Source organism: Leucoraja erinacea, chromosome 5, assembly GCF_028641065.1.
Source record: "Leucoraja erinacea ecotype New England chromosome 5, Leri_hhj_1, whole genome shotgun sequence".
NCBI classification, from domain to species: Eukaryota; Metazoa; Chordata; class Chondrichthyes; order Rajiformes; family Rajidae; genus Leucoraja; species Leucoraja erinaceus.
Genome location: NC_073381.1, coordinates 73,663,632 through 73,689,001, shown reverse-complemented (window position 1 = coordinate 73,689,001; position 25,370 = coordinate 73,663,632). Strand labels below are relative to the sequence as shown.

Sequence of the window (25,370 nt, the reverse complement as noted above, 5' to 3'; positions counted from 1 at the left end):
CTGGGAATGATGGAATGTTTTGTTAATGGACAGACATGCCATCTTTAACTGTAACACAAGATACACTAAAAATAGCAGTAAACTGCCATCATAACACAGCAATCTATTGTCGTTCTTCCAAATAGATGTTTAAGTTCACACGATAGTGAAGAATCATTTTTTTTTTAATACTTTTGCTCCAAGATGCTCGAGTTCTAGTATCACTCATACTGCTCAGTATATTTAGTGCCGTGAACCTCCATTTGTTGATTTAGGTTACTGTGCTTTATTGTGTGTAAAAACATTCAATTTGCATTGTTAGTGAACTGCACTGATACACAAAATCAAGGTTCAAATCGCCAGTGTGCAATAGCTAACATCTTTATTCATAGAGGACTTGAGTTATTACTTGCACATGAGCAGGTTAAAATGGCATGGACTCACTTCACTCACTCCGACTCCCCCTTTTGACCCCCCTGTTGTGGTGTTTTTGATGTTTCCCCCTACCTTTTGATTGTTATTTTTGGTGTGTGTATTAACTTTTTTTTTGTCAATGATTAGTCCATTGTTCTTCCCCCCTCCCCTCACGGCAGCCCCCCCCCCCCCCCCCCCCATAGAGGACTTGAGTTATTACTTGCCGGGCCACTCCTTTTTATTGTGGACTCTGGTGTGATCCTGCATTTCCTGTATCCATGCATAATAAGCGCACAATTGTCGTGTTTATGTGGGGAAATCATCCAAGCAAGAACTCTTCCTTAGAACCAAGCCTCATGGGATAATTATCCAAGAGTAATATTAAAAAAGTATATAGATAGATTAGAATATATGGTATTGACTTTTTTTTGTCATCTCTCTCACCCCACGCACACAACTAAAGACCATTCCCTTTTTGCACCTAATGCCTGTTATGAACAGCCTCAAATGCCATCCAGATGAACACATTTTATTTTCTTGAGCCTGCAACAGACTCCTCCGTCACAAGAAAGCACCCAGGTTAATGTCTTTGGTACAGTTTTATTGGCAATTTTTTATTTTTGACTATTAAAGACAGTTACATTATTTTATTATGTGTCGTGCGTGTGTGTGTATTTTATTATATACTAGGCCAAGTGTCCCGTCCCCTCAATGCGCGGAGGGGGGGGGGGCCTGTGGCGTCACACACACACCAACCACCCCCCCTTGATATTATATTAATATTATTCATTGGCTCCTTTTACACAATCCCCACAATATCCACTGATGCATAGCCCCAATTCGCAGGCGCGTCTAGAGAGGGGGGGGGGGGGGGGGGTAGAGAGAGAGGGGGGGAGACATAGGGAGGGAGGGAGGGGGGGAGAGAGAGTGCGTAGAGGGGGGGGAGAGTAGAGTAGAGGGGGGTAGAGAGAGAGGAGGGGGGGGGAGAGAGAGAGAGACAGAGAGGAGGGGCGAGCGGGGCCGCTCGCAGCTCCTGGGGCCGGGCATAGAGAGGGGCACAGAGAGGGACACAGAGGCAGGGGAGCTTGCCGCCTTTTGGAGCTGGGGTTTCCGGGTCTTGCGAGCAGGCGGCCCTGCTGCCGCGAGCGGGCGGCCTTGGGCGACGTGACTCTCAGCGCGTGAACACAATATGCAGCCATTGTGACGTTATCACGTCATCAGCCAAAGCCAGTGGTTTCAGCGCTTTAATTTTCTAAGTTATTTGAGATTTTTTAACATTTTGATTAATAACTCGAGAAATAATACAGAAATTTTCAGATGAGGCGAATTTTGACTTCACGGGATAAATCTCTACAGGAATATGTAAAAATGTTACCGTTAGAGCGACACACACACACTGCCATATGATTTCCAAGGAATCTCAATATTTGTAGTTAATTAATTAGCTTTCTTTGTTGTTTTTTATCTTATGTATTTTTCATTCTGTCCCTCTAGACTGAATTCAGCCTTGAATGAGAGAATATCTTTTGTGATTTGACTTTATCTAAATAGTTTATCAATGCAATTTGGCTCAATCAGCATCATTTTTATGTTGTTTGTTAATTGCCCTAGTTAAAGCAAGGTGTGCTAGCAATATTATCAAAAGATCATGTGATAGACGTAGAATTAGGCCATTCGGCTTGTCAAGTCTACTTCGCCATTCAATCATGGCTGATCTATCTCTCCCTCCTAACCCCATTTCTCTTGCCTTTTCCCCATGACCTCTGACACCTGTACTAATCAAGAAATGCACCAGAGTCCCAGTGCCATGTAGATGTTTGAAGATACCTTGCATTTTGATTGCTGCTCTTCACAACGTCCAGTTCAGTAGGCAGGTGGGATTGGTTGTAAAGTATGCACAGAATCCTGTTTGCATTTATTTCACTGGCAGCATCCATTAAACTGATTTCTTGTGTTGTTTTTCATTTGCAGGTTCAGACAGCTTGGAGTTCATTAGTGCAGGGGACAATGACTTTCCTCCAAGCTGCAAAAAACTCAAGACTGAAAAGGATCCCCAGGTAGGCGTTGAGGCAGTGGGTCACCAAGAAGAATCTCCTGCTAGGCCGCCCAATGTGTCCAGACACCGTCATGATGCTTCCTTTCGACAAACGAATGGCTTTGTGAATCACAGCCATCTGGAGGCAAGCGTGGAAGTTATGCTGGAAGAAGACTGCGGTTTTGAGGAATCGTCCTTGTATTGTGAAAGGCTCAGCAAAACCAAAGTGCCGGATGATGGGAAACTCTACAAATGTTCCTACTGTAGCTACACAACTGACCAGTCGGACAAATTGAAGCATCATTTCCTGATTCACGAAGGCCAGAAGGCTTCAAGGGACGTCACTGCACCTGACGGATTGGAAGCCCAGTCACAGAAAAAGTCCTACAAATGCACCTACTGTCATTTTGCCTGTGATCATATGATCACCTTAACGCGACACAAGAGGCAGCACATGAGCAAGCCTTTAATGGATAAAAAAGGGAGCACTGTTTCTAAGAAACCTGTTTCCTCTCAGGCAGACTGTGACAAGACCACCATGGAAAGTGAAAAGAAGTTTTACAATTGCTCATATTGCAATTATACATCATCTTTGATGGGGAATCTACAGCGCCACATCCGTATCCACCTTGGAGAAAAGCCCTTCAAGTGTGACCAGTGCTACTATGCAACTGGCCAGTCAGGAAACTTGAAGCGTCACAAACTAACTCATACACAGAAAAGATCTTACGCTTGCAACCAGTGTGACTATGCATCTGGTCAGATGGGCAATCTCAAACGTCACATGCTGACGCACTCACGGAAAAAGAGCTTCAAATGCAGCCAGTGTGACTACGAAGGCGAAAGTATGGCTGACTTAATGAGGCACAAACAAAACCACAAGGATGACAAAGCTTTCTTGCAAAACAATGAACCAGACACAACTGCATTAAACAAGAATGACGAGAAGCCTTATAAGTGTTTGTATTGTAGCTATGCCTCGCCACTGTTGGGGAACCTCCAGCGACACATGCGTATCCACCTCGGAAAAAAGCCCTTCAGGTGCGACAAATGTGATTATTCCTCCTCTCAGACGGGGAACCTGAAACGCCACAAGCTGACGCACACACGTGAGAAAATATTTAAATGCCGCCACTGTGGCCACATCTGCAGTAACTTGATAGATTTAAAACGGCACAAAGTGACTCACTTAAAGGATAAGCCCTTACAAGATGATGAAAAAGCTCCAGAGAACAAGCGAGGCGTCAGCGATGAACTCTCGGCCCTTACTCCCATTCAAGCTGAAACGGGCACTGGGGATAAAAATCCTTACGAATGTTCGTATTGTGATTACACGTCGTTATTGGTGGGAAACCTCCAAAGGCACACTCGCATTCATCTTGGAGAGAAGCCCTTCAAATGCGACCAATGTGACTATGCAACCTATCAGTCTGGGCACCTCAGGAGACACAGACAGACACACGTGCACAAAAGATCACTGAGGTGCCGCTTTTGTGACTATGTCTGTGGGAATGTGAGAGAAGTAAAGCAGCACCAACAAGAGCACACCAAGAAAACTGGAAGCGGAGACAAGAAGCCTTTCAAATGCACACACTGCAATTATGTGTCTTCTTTATCAGGGAACCTGCAACGGCACATCCGTATCCACTTGGGAGAAAAACCCTTTAAATGTGACCAATGCGAATATGCATCCCACCAGTCGGGAAATCTCAAGCGTCACATATTAACTCATTCTCGGCCCAAGTCCTTCAAATGTGGCATCTGCTACTGTACCTGCGGCAGCGCCGCGGGGCTAAAGGAACACAAGGAGAATCACATCAAGAAAGAATTTCTGGTGCAGGAAGACGAGGATGGGATTGGGAAAACCCAGGAGCGTTATTCCTGCAAGCTGTGTAGCTTTGTCTCAGAATATCCCGGTCATCTCATGCGCCACATGAAAACTCACAACTCGGAGAAGCCATACAAGTGTCACTACTGTGCATATGCGACAGTACAACAGGGCAATCTGAAACGGCACATATTAATCCACACTGGGGAAAAGCCCTTCCAGTGCGACGAGTGTAGTTACACCTGTAGCCGGATGGAGAATTTGAAACGGCACAAGCAAATCCATGTGGAAAATACATTGCCGGAAGAAGGGGAAGGCAGCAGTTCGTTGAAATCCAAGAATCCCTTTCCTTGCGAATTGTGCAACTTTAAAGCCCAGTACCCCAGCATCCTTGCAAGGCACATGAAAACTCACACAGATGAGACAGGGAAAGCAGAGGGGGCCGAAAGTGTCTGCCCGGATGAAAAGCCCTTTCGGTGTGACCAGTGCACCTACTGTACCTGCAGTACGACCAGCTTGAAGGAGCATTTGCAGAGCCATGTGGATGGTGCAGTGGCACAAGAGTGCAAGGAAGAACACAACACTGAAAATGCCCCGAAGCATTTTTCTTGCAATCTGTGTGACTTCATCACCAACGATCCAGAGGACCTAATGAGACACATAAAAACCCACAGCACAGGCTCTGCACTCGGTGATCTCCACACCGCTTCCACTGAGGTACATACATGTCAAAGCAGTGAGAACATCTTCTCTTGCAAGTTGTGCAATTTTGTTACACAGTACCCCAACCACTTCATAATGCACATGAAAATGCACATGAAAACTCACAGCACAAACAATAGTGAATACCAGTGTTCCCATTGCAACTATACCACCAAGCAAAGTGGGAACTTTAAGCGCCATATCCAGGTTCACTTGGGTGTAAAGCCATATAAATGTAAAAAGTGCGACTATGCTTCAATTAATTTTGCAAACTTGAAGCGGCACTTGCAGACCCATATGAAACAAACATCTAACCAAATCAATCTCCCCTCTTCTGATACTGTTGATCAGGCACAAAAGAACATAAAAAAGGAGAAAGATGACAATGTAGATTCGCAGGAAGATAGCTCTGAAAATAATGACAAACCTCCCAGCTGTGCTTCAAGACATTTAAAACGGAAGAGGCAGCATAAATGTCCCCATTGCCCATACAAGACCATCGAGCTGGGGAACCTCAACAGACACGTCAGGAGCCACAGAGGAGAGAAACCCTTTAAATGCACTCAGTGTAACTATGCTTCCACCCAAATGGTCAACGTCAAACGACACCTTCTAACTCACACGGGAAAGAGGTTCTACCAGTGCACGGAGTGCGAGTTTCTGTGCGAGAGCAAGGTGGCCTTTAAACTCCATAAGCAGAATCATATGGAAAGTTTAGAGATAAAGAAGGAAGGGGAGAATGAGAATGGCCTTGGCAAAGAACAGAAATTCTTCTCTTGCGAGTTGTGCAATTTTGTCTCTCAGTACCAGAGCAACCTCATAAGACACATGAACATACACAACTACAGGAGGCCATACAAATGCTCACAGTGTAACTATGTCTCTGCCCAACAGGGCAATCTGAAGCGACACATGAGGAACCATCTGCAGAGAGAAACCTTCCAATGTGAACAGTGCAACTATTCGTGTGCTTCCATGACCAACCTCAAACGACATGCCAGGGTTCATACAAGTCCAATTGTGCAATAAAGGGAAAGCTTGCGTTGGAAAGGTTAAAGAGCCCTGTTCAACGGGTTAGATTGTTGTGATGGGCAGCACTCTGCATCCTACACTGACATAAGGAGTAATGCAGAGTTAGATATGTTTTACTGTGGATTATCCCAGTATATAACTAAAAGGTGCAGTGATGGACTCTTGCAAGCCATCCAGTACAAGCAACATCAAGAGACTAAAGGGACTTGTTTGGGATAAAATGGTATTAATTTTGGGGACAAGCATTGGTGGTGTGCCACTTTACAACCATACTTGAAATCATTGTAAATCTTAAAAATACATTGGTGTGAACATAAGTTCTGATTGTTTAACCCACATTAGAGTGAAGCTCTCTTCCGGCCTCTTTGGAATGTTCACTTGTCTTAAGTAGATTCTTGGTTAAAACTGCCAATTTTCGATCAAAGTGAAAACCAGAGGCTATAACTTTCACTGAAAAAAAATCAAAGTAAAGTAGATATCAGGTAGACTTCAAATCGAAAGGTGATAAACGTTTGGTTATATCATAGCAAAAAAAAAAAATAGAAGGGGTATTCATGATAATTGTTAAAACGGGGCCATTGGGATACAGGAGGAAAGCTGATTTTTCCAATTGCATCCACGTCTTATGTTTGTTTAAAATTATGTAAATAGGTCTTAAGAGGTAAATAACCTATTGAATGTACATTAGCAGATTGGAGATGCTGCACATCCATATTAATCTAGCAGTGATCATTGACTGGCTAAGTAGACAAAGCTGTACACCTATTTCTTTTTCTTGAGGGGCTGAGCCTTTTGTCTTTCCCAGGATTACTACAGTCGTTTTACACTGGGGTTGTTGATTTAGTTTAAATTTGAGCAGAGTGTTCAATCACATTAAATACTAAAGCATGGGTTGTAATTATTTTTTTGATAATTTATATATTTAGTAATGATTAGAGAACATTCATTATTATGTGCTTCTGAATTTCATCTGAATCTGTCACCGTAACAAACTGCTTATATAAGTTTGTCCACGAAATGCCACTTTATTGTTTGTGCGTGTCATTCAAATTTCCTTAAACTTTCCAATGAATTATAAATGTAGCCAATTTGGACACGATCCCTTAAAAGTGAATTCAATCTTGGTTTTATTACAATTTAACATTTCTGGTTTTGTTCTTATTGCACCAGAATTAGAATATGCATTTCAGGTAGTAAGACAAAAAAAACTTAAGTAGAGAATGTAGAAACAAGGAACTGCAGATGCTGGTTTACAATAAAAGAGACAAAGTGCAGGAGTAACTCAATAGGTCAGGCAGCATCCCTGGTTGGGTGAAGTTTTGGGTCTGGACCCATCTCAGACTGTGGGGAGGGAAAGAAAGCAAGATGAAAGCCTTGCTTTCTTTGCCCCACCGTCACCATCAGACTGAAAAACGGTCCTGACCTGAAAGGTCACCTATCCATGTTCTCCATGGATGCTGACTGACCTGAATTACCCCAGCACTTTGTGGGTTTTTTAAGATAAAAATAAATATTGGTCTGGTTGTAGTGCAGGGATTCCCTTTAGTGCAATATCACTGTGACATGAAATGCATAATTGTGGGAAACAATTTGGACTGCAGAACTGAAGATGCAAATTCTCTTGCAGTTACGTAGGAGAATGCAAAATGCCCGTTACACTGGAAGCAAATTAAATCTGCTGATTAGGTTTTGGTAAAACCTTTTTCATTTTTGTCATTGAAAGTTGCAAATATTTCACGGATTGTAGTTTAATTTAGTTTGCAAATGCTCCTGGTAAATCAGGATGTACAATGGAGGAAAAAACATAGCAGAAACCGGTTTGCAATTGTAATTTCAGTCTTTCGAAACGCTATTCTCTCTGTCGCTCTGCACTTCATATCGTTCGGACTTGTTGAATTTTCCATGTTACAAGGCAATAGAAACTACAGGTGCGGATTTGGAAAATAAATTATTTCGCAAGACATTGAGACTTTCCAGAAACAATGTTTGTATCAAATGCCATTTTTTTTGCTTTGTTTGGCATAAAGTTGATCAATTAATACAGTTGCAAAAACATGTCATTATTGTCATTTAATTTAATTTTAGTTAAATTTTACGAAATCATAGTTAAGAGTTATGCAGAGCAGAAACGGACCCTTCAGTCCACGACACATATTTTTGCCCTTCTACATTTTCCCACATCAGATGCGTATACGTCTATGTTCTGCCTTTTTGAGTGCTTTGTATCTGACTCCACTACTTTCTCTGGTAGTGAGTTCCAGAACTGTTTAAACCACATCCTTTCTATAATGTGACTAGAAGTTCACACGATGATTAAGGTGTAATTTAACCATTGTTTTGTAAAGTTGCAACACAATGTGCAGGATTTTAGATTGTGTGCTCTAATCTATGAAGACAAGCAGGTCATATGCTTTTATTAACTTCCTATCTATTTGTGTTGCCACTTTTGGAGCGCTATGGATTTGAACGAGCTTCCACTAAAATGCTGAAATACACCCTAAAGATATCTGTTGAAGTAAGAGGAATTAAAAGTAGTTGAAGATCACTGCTGCTTCTCATTTCTGAGAAAAGAACTACTGGAAGTGCCATTACTCAAGCACTGCACAGATGATTTATTGCAAGATTAAATATTTTCAGTCACTTACCCACTTTTGAATTTCAACAGTATGATTAATGCACTTACATTGGTGTATTAATAAAATACATTCTGGTACAAATATCACTGAGCTTCACAGGAGAGTTGTCAAATGCAGTATAACATTCTCGAGGCTCCATGAAAACATTACTTAACGCTGAGCCAACTAAGTAGGGCAGCATGGTGGCGCAGTGATAGAGTTGCTGCCTTACAGCGCCAGAGACCCGGGTTCAATCCAAACTACGAGTTTGTGTCTGTGTGGAGATTGTATGCTCTCCCCGTGACCTGACTACGGGCGCTGTCTGCTTTTCCCGGGTGCTCTGGTTTCCTCCCATATTCCAAAGACATACAGGTTTGTACGTTAATTGGATTCTGCAAATCATAAATTTTCCCTAATGTGTAGGATAGTGCTAGTGTACGGGGTGATCGCTGGTCGGTGCGGACTCTGGGCCAAAGGGCCTAATTCTGTGCTGTATCTCGAAAGTCAAAATGTGATCTCTCATGCTCTTATGCCTTGAAAACCTGAATGAGGCACAAATAATAGGAAGTGTTGAAAAAGTGGCTTTTACTGTTTAAACTTAATATGCTCTCATAACCAAACTGTTATGGGAGCCATTACTCCACTTTTTTTTCCATCACCAATTTTCCACAATTGCTGGTCTATTTGTATTTATCATGAATTTTAAGCATGTGATTAATCACATGTGACCAGAGTGAAGTCACACACAAACTGGAGAAACAACTCTTCATATTCTGCTTGGGAAGCCAAGTGTTATGAACATTGAATTCTCCAATTTTTGGTAACTACATAACCCTCCTCTCTCTTCTTCCTCCGTATACAACCCTCCCCACCTGGACTTGCACCTATTTCTCCTCACCCCCTCTGCCATTCTTACAGGCTTCCAGTTAGTAAAACACCCAGCCACCATTGCCCTCTGCCTCCTATCATAAAACCAATTTTGGATCCATTTTGCCAACACACTTTGGATCTGTTGCACCTCAATCTTCTGATCCAACATATGCAGACCCTTGTCAAAAGCCTTACTGAAGTTTGTATAATACTGTGCTACCTTCATCAATTTTCTTAGCTACCTCATCCAAAAATCTCTGAGAAATAATCTCCCCTGCACAAATTTTACTTGTTCCTTATGATTCTCAAATCCCTGCATTCCCAAGTAAACCTAATCCTTGAATGCTGGAGACCTGACAGTATATCAAATAAGTAGCTGAGCTTTATAATGGCTTAACAAGAGATCTATTCCATAGAAGAGTAAAATGCATCATTATACTGGACCAAAATCTCCAAATGCTTGCTGTTTACACCGTGGCAGAATAAAGAATTAGAATTAGAATCAATTCAAATTAGAAGCTCAATTTTCTGAATAACAAAAACCTACAGTCAAGGATTTGGTAATCAGTTACGACTGTAAGTAGAAGATGCCAAATCACACAAAAGTAATATAGAAAATGTTGAAAATATTCAGCAACTCGGGCACCATCAGTTTACTTTAGGTTGGAGATATCGCGGAAACAGGCCCTTAGGCCCACCAAGTCTGCACCGACCATGATCTGTGTACAGTAACACTAGCCGACACATCAAGGACAATTAGCAAGTTTTACCAAAGCCACTTAACCTACAAATCTATACGTCTGGAGTGTATGAGGAAACCCACACAGTCACAGTACAAACTCCATTCAGACAGTACCGGTAGTCAGGATGGAACCTGGGTCACTGGCACTGTCAGGCAATAACTTTACCGCTGCAGCACCGTGCCGCTTTAAATCAGTGGAGATTTAAAAGAAGTCAGATCACTAACCTAAAATGTAATCTTCACTTCTCCCTTCAAAGATGTGGCTTAAATTTGTACGTATTTATAAAACTTTTATTAATCAAGTCCATCATTACAATTGTGGGCTGCACCAGTGAAGGGAGGAAAGCTGAATACTGAGAAGTAGTCAACGACTTTGTTGAATGGTGTGAGCTGAATCAGGAGTTAGTGGTGAAGTTTAGGAGAGGAACACCCCCGTCTCCATCAAGGGTGTGAATGTGCAGTTTACCAAGGAGTACAAGTACCTTGGAGTTTACCTGGACGGTAAACTGGACTGGTCCAGGAACGCTAAGTCACTGAAAAGAAGGGACAGAGCCGTCTCTACTTTCTGAGGAGGCTCGGCTCTTTCAACGTCTGCAGTAAGATGCTGCAGATGTTCTACCAATCGGTGGCAGCCATTGCCATCTTCTACCCTGTTGTGTTCTGGGGTTGTAGGGCGAAGGCTGCGGATGCCAACAGAATCAACAAGCTCATCAGGAAGGCCGACTCCATCCTGGGAGTGGAGTTAGATTCATTGGAGGTGGTCTTGGAGTCAAGGATGCTCCTCAAACTGCAGAGCATCTTGGACAATACAGCTCACCCCCTCCATGACACACTGGTCAATCTGAGAAGCACCTTCAGCATCTGACTGGTTCCACCAAGATGCAGCACAGAACATAGAAACATAGAAATTAGGTGCAGGAGTAGGCCATTCTGCCCTTCGAGCCTGCACTGCCATTCAATATGATCATGGCTGATCATCCAACTCAGTATCCCGTAACTGCCTTCTCTCCATACCCTCTGATCCCCTTAGCCACGAAGGCCACATCTAACTCCCTCTTAAATATAGCCAATGAACTGGCCTCGACTACCCTCTGTGGCAGAGAGTTCCATCGGAGAACACCATCGGAGATCCCTTTTCCCTGTAGCTGTCAAACTATAATTGCTCCCACTCTGTCATGGGATAGACTGACTCTCCCCTCCCCCCCCCCCCCCCCCTCCCCCTCCCCAATCTTTGCCTGAATGTTCCCACTCATCACTTCAATTTCTTGTTTCATTATCCCATTATTCCAACCCATGCAAGCATTTTTTAAATAGTTGCTGTAAAATGTTTCTATGTATTATTAGATTTTTATTTTCTGATTTAGGTACATCTTGTTTTAGTATATCTAAAATATTTTTAGCTGATCGTCACAAAATTATTCCGTTCACAACTGAACTACAAAGAGCAGGAAGTTGTGTGTCTTTGCAACTCAGCACGTGTGTAGTTTGCAAACCTCAGTTGGAAGTTCCTCCAAACACAAGACGTAGCTATGGGCACAAGCATGGGCCCCAGCTACGCCTGCCTCCTTGTCGGGTATGTTGAACAATCCTTGTTCAATACATACCAGGGCCTCATCCCTGACCTCTACCTCTGTTACATTGACGACTGCTTTGGGGCCACCTCCTGCACCTACACACAACTGACTTCATCCACTTCACCACCAACTTCCATCCGGCACTCCAATACACCTGGAGCATTTCCGACACTTCCCTACCATTCCTTGACCTCACCATCTCCATCGCAGGGGACAGACTTCTGACCGACATACACTACAAACCAACTGACTCACATGGCTATCTGGGTTACACGTCTTCCCACCCTGCCCCCTGTAAAGACTCCATCCCCTACTCCCAATTCCTCCGCCTCCATCCATCTGTTCCAAGGATGAGACATTCCATACCAGGGCATCGGAAATGTCCTCGTTCTTCAGGGAACGGGGATTCCCCTCCACCACCATAGATGAGGCTCGCACCAGGGTCTCATCCATACCCCGCAACACTGCTCTCTCTCCCCATCCCCGCACTCGCAACAAGGGCAGAGTCCCCCTGGTCCTCACCTTTCACCCCACCAGCCGGCAAATACAACACATAATCCTCCGCCATTTCCGCCACCTCCAACGTGACCCCACCACTCGCCACATCTTCCCATCTCCCCCCATGTCTGCCTTCCGCAAAGACCGCTCCCTCCGCAACTCCCTTGTCAATTCTTCCCTTCCCTCCCGTACCACCCCCTCCCCGGGCACTTTCCTTTGCAACCGCAAGAAATGCAACACCTGTCCCTTTCACCTCCCCCCTCGACTCCATTCAAGGTCCCAAGCAGTCGTTCCAGGTGCGACAAAGGTTCACCTGTATCTCCTCCAACCTCATCTACTGCATCCGCTGCTCTAGATGTCAGCTGATTTACATTGGGGAGACTAAGCGGCGGTTGGGCGATCGTTTTGCCGAACACCTCCGCTCAGTCCGCAATAACCTACCTGAACTCCTGGTGGCTCAGCACTTCAACTCCCCCTCCCATTCCCAATCCGACCTCTCTGTCCTGGGTCTCCTCCATTGCCAGAGTGAGCAACACCGGAAATTGGAGGAACAGCACCTCATATTCCGCCTGGGCAGCTTGCATCCTGATGGCATGAATGTTGAATTCTCCCAATTTTGCTAGCCCTTGCTGTCTCCTCCCCTTCCTTAACCCTCGAGCTGTCTCCTCCCATCCCCCCGCCCTCGGGCTCCTCCTCCTCCCCTTTTCCTTCCTTCTCCCCTCCCACCCCCCATCAGTTTCCTTCCTTCTCCCCTCCCACCCCCATCAGTCTGAAGAAGGGTTTTGGCCCGAAACGTCGCCTATTTTCTTCGCTCCATTGATGCTGCTGCACCCGCTGTGTTTCTCCAGCAATTTTGTGTACCTTGGAAGTTCACAACGTGGATTCATATCCATTGTTCCTAATTTCTCACTATTTCAAACTGCTTCTTATTTTAAGGTTTTGATTTTGTTTATGGTATATTTTTTTAAACGTGCATTCTGTCACACAAACATAGAAATTTGAAGAAGGCCACCCAGTCTCTTGATCCTGCCATTAAACAAAAAAATGACTAAGTAATTGTAACCTTAACTCTGTACTCCTGTCTACTCACGGGACCGGAAAGCTCCTGCTGGCCCCCGCTCAGCTCTGACAGTGCTCTCCGTCTGAAAACCTCTCCGGCCTCACTCATGTCAGCCGCTTCCTGCAAATCCTTAAATTCCGACAGCGCGATCAAGGGACCAATTGACGTTACTCGGCTGTGCGAATTTAAGGATTTGCGGGAAGTGGCTGACATGAGCAAAGCCGGTGAGCGGCAGGTGAGATGTTCAGACGGAGAGCACTGGCAGAGGTGAGTGGGCCAACAGAAGGCGCTGAAGTGGCGTCCACTCCAAGCTGCTTCGCTCTCCGGCTGCAATGCTGTGGCTCCTCGCCCGGAGTGCCGCGGCAGTGGTGAGTGAGTGGATTACTAGAATAATCCCTGACCCCCTCCTTCTCAATGCTCCTGCCCTCCCCACAACTTTTCCCTGGCCAGACTCTCCACATGCTGTGAAAGAAATAAAGGTGACTGTGGCCATGAGGGAGGAGCTGGCCAAAGTTGACTGGAAAGATACACTAGCAGGGATGACAGTGGAACAAAAAATGGCAGGTGTTTCTAGGAATAATACAGAAGGTGCAGGATCAATTCATTCCTAGGAGGAAGAAAGATTCTAAGGGGAGAAAGGGACGACCATGGCTGACAAGGGATGTCAGGGACAGTATAAAAATCAAAGTGAAGAAGTACAACATAGCAAAGATGAGCGGGAAGCAAGAGGATTGGGTAATGTTTAAAGAACAACAGAAGATAACCAAAAAGACAATACGGGGAGAAAAGATGAGGTACGAAGGTAAGCTAGCCAAGAATATAAAGCAGGATAGTAAAAGCTTCTTTAGGTATGTGAAGAGGAAAAAATTAGTCAAGACCAAAGTTGGAACCTTGAAGACCGAAAAAGGGAAATTTATTATGGGAAACAAGGAAATGGCAGATGAGGTGAACAGGTACTTTGGATCCGACTTCACTAAGGAGGACACAAACAATCTTCCTGATATAGTAGTGACCAGAGGATCTAGGGTGACGGAGGAACTGAAGGAAATCCACATTAGGCAGGAAATAGTGTTGGATAGACTGATGGGACAGAAGGCTGATAAATCCCCAGGGCCTGATGGTTTGCATCCCAGGGTACTTAAGGAAGTGGCTCTAGAAATCGTGGATGCATTGGTGACCATTTCCCAATGTTCTATATATTCAGGATCAGTTCCTGTGGATTGGAGGGAAGCTAATGTCATCCCACTTTTTAAGAAAGGCAGGAGAGAGAAAACGGAATTATAGACCAGTTAGCCTGACATCGGTGGTGGGGAAGATGCTGGAGTCAATTATAAAAGATGAGATAGCCGAACATTTGGATAGCAATAACAGGATCGGTCCGAGTCAGCATGGATTTACGAAGGGAAAATCATGCTTGACTAATCTTCTGGAATTTTTTGAAGATGTAACTAGGAAAATGGACAAGGGAGAGCCAGTGGATGTAGTGTACCTGGACTTTCAGAAAGCATTTGATAAGTTCCCACATAGGAGGTTAGTGGGCAAAATTAGGGCACATGGTATTGGGGGTGGAGTGCTGACATGGATAGAGAAGTGGTTGGCAGACAGGAAAAAAAGTAGGGATTAACTGGTCCCTTTCAGCATGGCAAGCAATGACTAGTGGGGTACCGCAAGGCTCAATGCTGGAACTGCAGCTATTTACAATATACATCAATGATTTGGATGAAGGGATTGAAAGTAACATTAGCAAATTTGCAGATGACACACAGCTGGGTGGCAGTGTGAACTGTGAGGAGGATGCTATGAGAATGCAGGGCGACTTGGACAGGTTGGAGGAGTGGGCGGATGCATGGCAGATCAATAATGCAGAAAAATGTGAGGTTATCCACTTAGTTAGCAAAAGCAGGAAGGCAGATTACTATCTAAATGGCGTCAAATTGGGAAAAGGGGAAGTACAACGGGATCTGGGGGTCCTTGTACATCAGTCTATGAAAGTAAGCATGCAGGTAGAGCAGGCAGTGAAGAAAGCGAATGGCATGTTGGCCTTTATAACAAGAGGAATCGAATATAGGAGTAAAGTGGTTCTTCTGCAGTTGTACAGGGCCCTAGTGAGACCACACCTGGAGTATTGTGTGCAGTTTTGATCCCCTAATTTAAGGAAAGACATTCTTGCTATTGAGGGAGTGCAGCGTAGGTGTACAAGGTTAATTCCCAGGATGGCGGGACTGTCATATGCTGAGAGAATGGAGCAGCTGGGCTTGTACACTCTGGAGTTGAGAAGGATGAGAGGATATCTCATTGAAACATAAGATCGTTAAGGGCTTGGACACACCAGAGGCAGGAAACATGTTCCCAATGTTGGGGGAGTCCAGAACCAGGGGCCACAGTTTAAGAATAAGGAGCAAGCCATTTCGAACGGAAACGAGGAAACACTTTTTCTCAGAGAGTGGTGAGTCTGTGGAAATCTCTGCCTCAGAGGGCGGTGGAGGCCGGTTCTCTGGATACTTTCAAGAGAGAGCTAGATAGGGCTCTTAAAAATAGCAGTCAGGGGATTATGGGGAGAAGGAACGGGGTAGTGAATGGGATGATCAGCCATGATCACATTGAATGGCGGTGCTGGCTCGAAGGGCAAATGGCCTACACCTGCACCTATTGTCTATAGCTCCCCCCCCCCAATTGGTCCCTTGAATTACTATAAACTTATTCATTCATTCATTCGTAATTTAATAAGATCACAACTGATTCAACTCGTCCCGGTGTGCTCCCGTTTTTTCCACCATCTATCCACCTGCCGTCACCCTCCACCCCCCACCCATTCAGCAATTCAGAATGAGATTTGGAAGCCTTGGGCACATTGAATTGTTATTTTATTTATTTTAATTTTATAATTTTACGGAGAGAACAATCTGTGCAAGCGCGATTTAAGATTTTTTTTTTTAAAAGCCGACTGACTGCCTACCCCGAGTAATTACTCACGGCACGTGCCTGCTGCCCATCAAGTCTGCTCTGCTATTCAATTATGATTTATCTATCTATTTTTTCCCTTTCAACCCCATTCTCCTGCCTTAACCTTATAACCATCGACACCTTTACTAATCAAGATAGATAGATAGCCTTTTATTGTCATTCAGACCTAGTCTGAACGAAATTGCAGCAGTCATACATATAATACAATACAATAAAACAACAATAAACACATATTAACATCCACCACAGTGAGTCCACCCAGCATCTCCTCACTGTGATGGAGGCAAAAGTCTCAAGAACCTCTGCTTTAAAAATACCCAATAACGGCCTCCATAGCATTTGTGACAATGAATTCCACAGATTCACCATCCTTTGGCTAAAGACATTTCTCCTCATCTCCATTCTAAAAAGATGGTGAATGCAAAAAGCTTTCAACATTTTGTGAGGAAGAAAAAAAAAAAAAATCACTGGCATCTACCACAGATAGATGATCAATTATTTTTAACGGACTTCCCAATTCTAAATTCTCCCACAGGAAGGATCACCTTGTTATCACACCTCAGATGCAACGTTTCCATCATGTCACCTCCGCTCTTCTAAACTCGTGGATACTTCAGCTGAGCCCCCTCCTCTACTCCCTCTTCACCTACAACTGCACACCAGTACATGGTACTAACACCATCATCAAGTATGCAGATGATACAACGGTGATTTGCCTCATCAGCGACAACGATGAGTCACCCTATAGGGAGGAGGTCCAGCTCCCAGCAGCATGGTGCGCTGACAACAACCTGGCCCTTAACTCCAAGGAGCTCATTGTGGACTACAGAAAGTCTAGGGGCGGCACGCACACCCCCATCCATATTAACGGGACGGAGGTGGAACGTGTCTCCAGTTTCAGGTTTCTCAGGGTCAACATCTCTGATGACAGCCATGATCATCTTGAATGGCGGTGCAGGCACAATACCTCAACACTGGTCAAGGCTCACCAGCGTCTCTTCTTCCTGAGGAGACTGAAGACTAAAGAAGGTCCATCTGTCTCCTCAGATTCTGGTGAATTTCTACCGCTGCACCATCGAGAGCATCCTTACTAATTGTATCACAGTATGGTATGGCAACTGCTCTGTCTCCGACCGGAAAGCATTGCAGAGGGTGGTGAAAACTGCCCAACTCATCACCGTTCCTCACTCCCCTCCATTGAGTCTGTCCAAAGCAAGCGATGTCTGCGAAGGGTGCGCAGCATTGCCAAGGACTGCTCTCACCCCAACCACAGACTGTTTACCCTCCTTACTGTTTGTACATATATATATATATATATATTTTATTTTACTGTTCATTATTCTATGTTCGCTCTTCTGGGTGAGATGCTAACTGCATTTTGTTGTCTCTGTACTGTACACTGCACAATGACAATAAAGATTGAATCTGAATCTGAAACTGATACAAGTCCAGCATGCCTAAACTTTCCTGTTCTTGATATCAGTCTAGTAAACATCTGAACATCTTTCAACACATTTATCTTATTCTGTAAATAAGGAAACCAATATGATAGGTAGTATTCCAGGGTGGTCTCACTAATGCCACAATAAACAGAAGCACGAGCTCCCTACTTTTGAATACAATACCCCATAATAAACAATTAAAAATCCTGATAGCTTTCTTAGTTGCTTGTTGTACCCACTTACCAACCAGTATTTTGCAAACCATGCACTAAGACACTTAGATCCTTCCAAATCATTGCAATCTCTTAGACACAAAATGTTGGAGTAACTTAGTGGGACAGGCAGCATCTCTGGAGAGAAAGAATGGGTGACGTTTAGGGTCCAGACCCTTCTTCTGGTGACGTTTCAGGTCGAGGCCCTGCACGTCCAGAAATTGCAGTCTCTTGCCATTTAGATTATGTCTTTTTACAATTTCTTATCCAGAATTGGGTAGATGCACACTCTTGCCCAGAGAAGGGGAATCGAGGACCAGAGGACATAGGTTCAAGGTGAAGGGGAAAAGATTTAATAGGATTCTGGGGGGGGGGGGGGGTAAACTTTTTTCACACAAAAGGTGGTGGATGTATTTAACAAGCTCCCAGATGAGGTAGTTGAGGCTGGGATTATCCCAACGTTTAAGAAACAGTTAGACAGGTACGTGGAAATATGTATAAGAAGGAACTGCAGATGCTGGTTTAAACTGAAAATAGACACAAAATGCTTGAGTAACTCAGGACAGGCAGCATTTCTGGAAGGAAGGAATGGGTGATGTTTCTGGTCGAGACACTTCTTCAGACTGGTACGTCGATAGGAAAGGTTTTGAGCGATATGGACCAAGCTCAGGCAGGTGGGTCTAGTGTGGCTGGGCAGGTTGGGCCCGTTTCCACACTGTATCTCTAATGAGGAATTTCCCATCCTTTGCCTGCCTATCTAACCTATCTATTGATTTGTAGCTTCATTTTGTCCTCTTGGCAACTTGCTTTCCTACCTTTATGTCATCAACAAATTTAGCAACTAATCCTTCAGTCAGAGTCACATAAAGTCAGCACAGTCAGCCATGCAACACAAAAGCAGGCCCATTGACCCATTTTGTCCAAGTTGGCATACTGGGCTAGTCTTATTTGCCTGCATTTGGCTGATAGTCCTCTGAATCCTTCTTATCCATACATCTGTCCAAAAGTCTTTTAAAAGCCATAATTATATTCACTTCTATAATTTCCGCAGGCAGCTCGATATTAAAATGGTTGCTAATGCCATTTTTGATGGCACCTTTTAAAAAAAATTCTATTTCCCATGCACAGAAGTGAACCTGGTTCCTCGCACCTTTAACCAAACCCTGAATTAGAGGAGCCAATGAATGGGGATTTTGATATGTAATCTGAACTATTCCAGTGTTGGCTTCCCGTCTATGAAGCTCTGCTCAACTTGGCTGTGATCGAGCAAGTGATAAAGCATATCACTGCCCTTTTGGAAAAATGCCAAGAATTTCAGTGGTTTGCCCAACATCCTCCCTCAATCAAAATTAAATCATCCTAGTTTACACTTAATTCTGGGTTTTAATTAAGGAATTTCACCAATTATTACTGATTAATATTGTTGTAATTGAATTAATATCTCTGGGAACCCAGTGGAGAATGGAAATTCTGTTGAATGCACTAAACATCTCTGGTGCTTTCCCACAGAATCAAATGAGGGGGATTTGAACTTTTCCATTTTTAAAGTCTAGAAACAACTATAGGAAAGATTTACGAGGATGTTGCAAGACCCGAAGGCTTGTGCTATATGGAGAGGTTGGGCAGACTAGGACATTACTCATTGGTTTGTAGGAGGATGCGAGGGGATCTTATAAAGGTGCATAAGATGGAACTAGATAGAGTATGTGCACAGTCTTTTAAGCAGAGATAGGGAATCAAAAACCAGAAGATATAGGTCTAAGGTGAGACTTAATAGGAATCCGAGGCGCAACTTTTTTTTTTACACAGAGGATGGTGGGTATATGAATGAGCAGCCAGAGACAGCACAGTGGTGTAGATGTAGAGTTGCTGCCTCACACCGCCAGAGACCTCAGGAGCTGTCTGAACGGAGTTTGTACTTTCTCCCTGTGACCATGTTGGTTTTCTCCAGGTGCTCCAGTTTCCTCCCACACTTCAAAGAGGCACAGGTTTGTAGGTTAATTGGCTTTGGTAAATTTATAAATTGCCCCTAGTATGGGGTGATCACTGGTCGGTGTGGACTCAGTGGGGACAAAGGTCCTGTTTCCACACTGTATATCCAAAGTCTAAAATAGAGGGACATGCGCCAAATATGGTAGGTGGGACTAATGTAGATGGGACACCTTGGCCGGCATGGGCCGAAGGGTCTTTTTCTATGCGACATGACTATGACTATGATAGGAAAAATTCTGATAGGAAAAATGTGTTGTAGGAACAGTCAGCAGTTTTTCAGGTAGGTACGACATTAAAAGCTCATTTGTGGCTGAAGTTTAAGGAATTGATTCCCATTTCATAAGCAAATGGAGATTCCTTTAAGGACCAACAGAAAATGTGATACAGCCATGTTTAGCAAAAAAAAATTGCAAGAATAAAGGAAAAGTATAGGTAGACACAAAATACTGGAGTAACTCAGAGGGATAGGCAGCATCTCTGGAAAGAAGGAATGGGTGACGTCTCAGGTCGAGACCCTTCTTCAGACTGATATCCGAAGGAAATAAAGGAAAAGTGTGGTCATTATAAGCAGCATCAGAGGGGGGGGGGGGGGACAGAAAAACTATAATTGGCGCCTATAGAACGGTTATTTGTATATTGGTAGGATGAAAATGTGCAATACTCTTGTTAAAATTGTAGTAACAGAGCACACAATGGCATTGTGCAGAGTCAACGTGGATTTGTGAAAGGCAAATCACGATTGATGTATCTATCTATTTATGGTTATTGCATTTGTAACTAGCAGAATAGACGTGGGAGTCCAATGTACGTGTTGTATTGTACAGTTGGTTGATGATAGGATGCCACATAAAAACTTACTTAAGTTCCTGCGGGGACTGCAGCTTTGACGGCGGTGTGGATGCTGGGACACCTACAAGGAGCGGGCGATGCCTTGCCGGGTCGCCCTGCGGTAAGCTCCGGGGCACTGTTACCGCCGACAGCACCGCAGAGCCTGGGATCCGAGGTCGCCAGAGTCGGAGGTTCGGCCGGCGCGGCCTGTGAACTTTGGTCGTTGCAGTCTTCGCGTCGGGAAGCGGCCGCTTCAGTCCAGGCCGCTGATGGATGTTCACCGACGCCGATGGTCCAGCTTCGCGGCAGGAGGGCCTGAAGACACCGGGCTGGCTGAGGAGGCCAGATATAGACCCCGACCTCGGGTGGACTATGAGGGGGAGAACTGGTTATTTTTGGTGCCTTCCCTCACAGTGAATTCTGCTGTGGGGGGACGTTTCATGTTGATTTCTATAGTGTACTGTTTCTGTGTCTTTTTTCTTTTTCTCTTTTTTCTCTTTTTTTTGATTTGTATGGATTTATTGCATTGATCTGTTCAATTAATTTAATCAATCTTTGTAAAGCACTTTGGTTCAAATACTGGTTTTGTTGAAAAGTGCTATATAAATAAATATTATTATTATTAATAACATTAAACATGCCTCAAAGATAAATGCTGGTGTAATTAAGTGGGACAGGCAACTTTCTGGAGAGAAGGAATGGGTGATGTTTCGGGTCGAGACCCTTCTTTAGACCGAGTCAGGGGAGAGGGAGATAAAGATATATGGAAGTGTAAGGTATGAAACGAGACAAAGTCAATGGAGATCAAAGAAAATGTAGAATAGATCATTGTTAGGTAGCAGAAGGCAACAACAAAGCAAACAGAGTCAGACTGGTCAGAGAACTGTGAAGGAATGATGGAGGGGGAAGGTAAAGGCAGACTGAGCGGAGGTGTTCAGTGAAACCTCACCTAGACCTCAAACAAGCACTAGACTAGTGTCTTGCCCCGTCACAGATCTCATCTCATCAGGACATCTCCTTCCCACTCGCCAACCTGATGGCAGCCCATCCCTGCACTTTCCACATCCATCTCTTACCCGATCCACAAATAGGACTGTCTGGGAGGCCCATTGTTTCCACCTGCTCTTGTCTTATTGAATTTATCTCCTCATGCCTCAACTCTATCCTGAATCCCCTTGTCCAGTCTCTTCTCATCTACAAACAGGATACCTTCTATGCTCTCCACCACTTTTAAAATTTGCGACTCCATGACCGCCAATGCCTCATCGTCACAATGATGATGTCTAGATACATCCCCATTCCCTCTATGGAAAGTCCTAAAGCCCTCCGCTAGTGAACAATACAGACACAAGTAGTTGGCCTCTACCAACACTCATCTGCATGGCTGAATTAGTTCTTACTCTGAACCATCTCTTTCTTCTCCGGCCACTTACAATAAATCATTGGCAAGCCCCAGCCATGCCCATCTTTTCATTGGCCACGTGGAACGGTCCTCATTCCAAACCTTGGATCACTCCTCAACTTATTCTCTGTAATGTCTTTAACTGCATTGCTTTCTGTGCCTTTGCAGAATTTAAATCTTTAATCACATTCACTAGTGACTTCCATCCTGTGCTTAAATTGGATGATTTCTAACATTTATTTTCATTTTCTGGATCTCTGTCACCATCTCAAGAGACAAACTATCCACAAACATTTACTCCAAATCAACTGATTCCCACAACTATCCTGATTACTAGACTAAGTGGGACACGTTGGGTCCCATGTTCACACGGGAGGGCTGGTCTCCCAACACAATATTCCACCTCTCCACCAATTCCAATATTGGTGGCCGGGGGCTTTCTGGAGTGCTAGTTTGGGTGTTGTGGGCTGGAAGGCCTGGTTTCCAGAGGGCTAGTATGGACATAGTCACCTCTCCCTCCTGCAGAGACTCCCTTCTGCATCTTGCAGAGACTGAGCCACACCCACACTTCCGGGTTTTATAATCCCACCCCCTCCCACCGTAAGGGGCGTGGCCTTCATAGAGTGATTGACGAGAGTGATTCTCAACATTTTTTAACAGTAATAACACTTTTATTTTTCACCGATGGGAAGAATACTCTGAACCTGATGAGCGGAGGGGGACTGAGTAAGATGGCCAAAAATCACAGCCGTAAGTGGTAGCATTTTATCTAAAATCAATATAGTGCAAACAGGATGTTGTCAAGTTTAGACTTTTAATCATGTGCTTTATTTCAAACCAACCGCCACTAACCATTTGCTGTGCTTGATTTCAAACCGGGGTGGAAGACTGCAGCCTTCACGTGGTCCGCCCTGTTTCGACTCAACGTGCACAAACAGAAGATCAAATAGAACAAGTTGTCTAACAGCTTTAGGCTGTGCATGCCACATGAAAGAAGATTTCAAACCAACCGCCATCAAGCATTTGCTGTGCTTTTAATCAAACCAACCATTTGCTGTGCTTTATTCAAACCAACTACCAACCATTTGCTGTGCTTTTTCAAACCAACCACATTTTCATTTTAAAGCCACATTAAGGGCACTCAAGGTCAGTAAAACCACATTTTCAATTTAGTAGACATGTGTTCAGTGTTATTCACAGCTGAGACTGAGAGACATGACCCTCTCACTCCCCCATCTTGCAGAGACTGACAGGCATTCAAGTGGGCGTGGCCTCAAGAGAAAGAATCTCAACATTTTTTAAACACTAATAACTCTTATTTTTCATAGATGGGAAAAATCCTCTTGTCCTGCACAGCAGAGGGGGACTGAGTAAGATGACCAAAATTCAGCCATAAGTAGCAGCGTTTTTTCTAAAATCAATATACAGAACATGAAGTGGTCAAGACCAGACTTTTAGTAACATAGATATCTCTTCTAAGCCCGTCTCTTGTAATCACCACCTGATGACATCTCAGTTCCTCCAACTCTGCTGCACCTGCTCTCAAGCCGAGGTATTCCATGCCAAAATTTCTGAGACGTTCACTCCACTATCCACCAGCTGCATTGAGATTCCACCACGAGCAACATCACCTGCTTCAGGAAGTTTTCAGTTAATTGATTAATTCCTTGTGATATTCAGAAATGGCGGAGAGCTCTGGACATACCAACATCCAGCTCTAGTCCACACAAAAGACAAGAAAATCCACTCCAGCATATTTTGTTTAGGGATACAGCGTGGAAACAGGCTCTTCAGCCCACGCCAACCATCGATCACCCATAGACTAGTTCAATACTATGCCATCGTATATACTAGGCGCATTTTATAGCAGCCAAGTTTGCATGTCTTTAGAATGTGGGAGGAAATCAGTCACAGGGAGTGTGTAGGAAGGAACTGCAAAGATAGACACAAAACACTTAAGTAACTCAGTGGGACTGGCAGCATCTCTGGAAAGAATGGGCAGTTTCACGTCAAGACCCTTCTTCACAGTCACAGGGAGAACATACACTCTTCATAGGCAGCACTCATGGTCATGTTCGAACACAGGTTCAAGCAGCAGCTCTTCTACCATTAACCATATAACAATATAACAATTACAGCACGGAAACAGGCCATCTCGGCCCTACAAGTCCGTGCCGAACAAATTGTTTTTCCCCTTAGTCCCACCTGCCTGCACTCATACCATAACCCTCCATTCCCTTCTCATCCATATGCCTAGCCAATTTATTTTTAAATGATACCAATGAACCTGCCTCCACCACTTCCACTGGAAGCTCATTCCACACCGCTACCACTCTCTGAGTAAAGAGGTTCCCCCTCATATTACCCCTAAACTTCTGTCCCTTAATTCTGAAGTCATGTCCTCTTGTTTGAATAAATTGCATTTGCATCACTGTGCCTCCTGAAATCTCAATCTCCATTATTAGCAGAATGAAAATCAGAAAATACTATCAAATGGATCTTATCTGTCAATTGCTAGTCCATTGATGTCAGGTTTGAGTTTTGCCTTAATCACTTGGTTCCAGGTCTTATGTGGACCAGAGCTGAAATGAGACGGACTATTCTTTACATTAAAGCAGTGTTCAACCAAGTGCAGAATCCAAATGCCTTGGTGGAACTGAATTCAATGCACATCAAGGGGAAAATATTCCAATGGCTGGAGTCATATCACACACAGGAAAATGATTGTATTTGTTGGTCCATGCGCCATATCATGTGAACATTATTAAAACCCCTCCTTGAATTCAAATTTAACATTTTGGGAAAGGAGGGCTCAATGAAATTAACTGTTCTAAAATTAGGGAGATAAATTTTAAATTCATCCGTAAGCACATACTGAAAGTAAGCAGTTGTCATTTTACATATTCTAAAGACAATGTGTATTGCCAAAATCTCTGTTAAGTATCTACCTCAAAATACAATTTTCTTTCAGTAGTACACTGAAATGTCAGCCTACTAGTCAAATCCAAATGCTCAAATCTAAATGTGAGGCTTGTACCAATGGCCACCTGATTCAAGAGGCAAGAATGCTACTGGTAGAACCATGGCGACACTTGATTCGATCCTGGGGTCTAAAGCAGTTTTTCCTATATTGCAACTTTCAGCAGATGGTCTCAAAAACTTGCCACAATCAATCTGGGAT

At 43.9% G+C, this 25,370-nt stretch overlaps 1 protein-coding gene across 2 annotated transcripts in view; it reads left to right on the top strand.

Annotated features, from left to right (window-relative positions):
- The window catches only part of LOC129697402 (zinc finger protein 208-like), a 34,499-nt gene extending 26,470 nt beyond the window's left edge, over window positions 1–8,029 (top strand). For both annotated transcript variants that reach the window (XM_055635909.1, XM_055635908.1), the window contains exon 2: window positions 2,365–8,029. In XM_055635909.1, coding sequence (XP_055491884.1) covers window positions 2,589–5,987 — 3,399 coding nt within the window. In that variant the 5' untranslated portion in view covers window positions 2,365–2,588 and the 3' untranslated portion in view covers window positions 5,988–8,029. The remainder of the gene's footprint in view (window positions 1–2,364) is intronic.
- The last annotated feature ends 17,341 nt before the right edge of the window (window positions 8,030–25,370 follow it).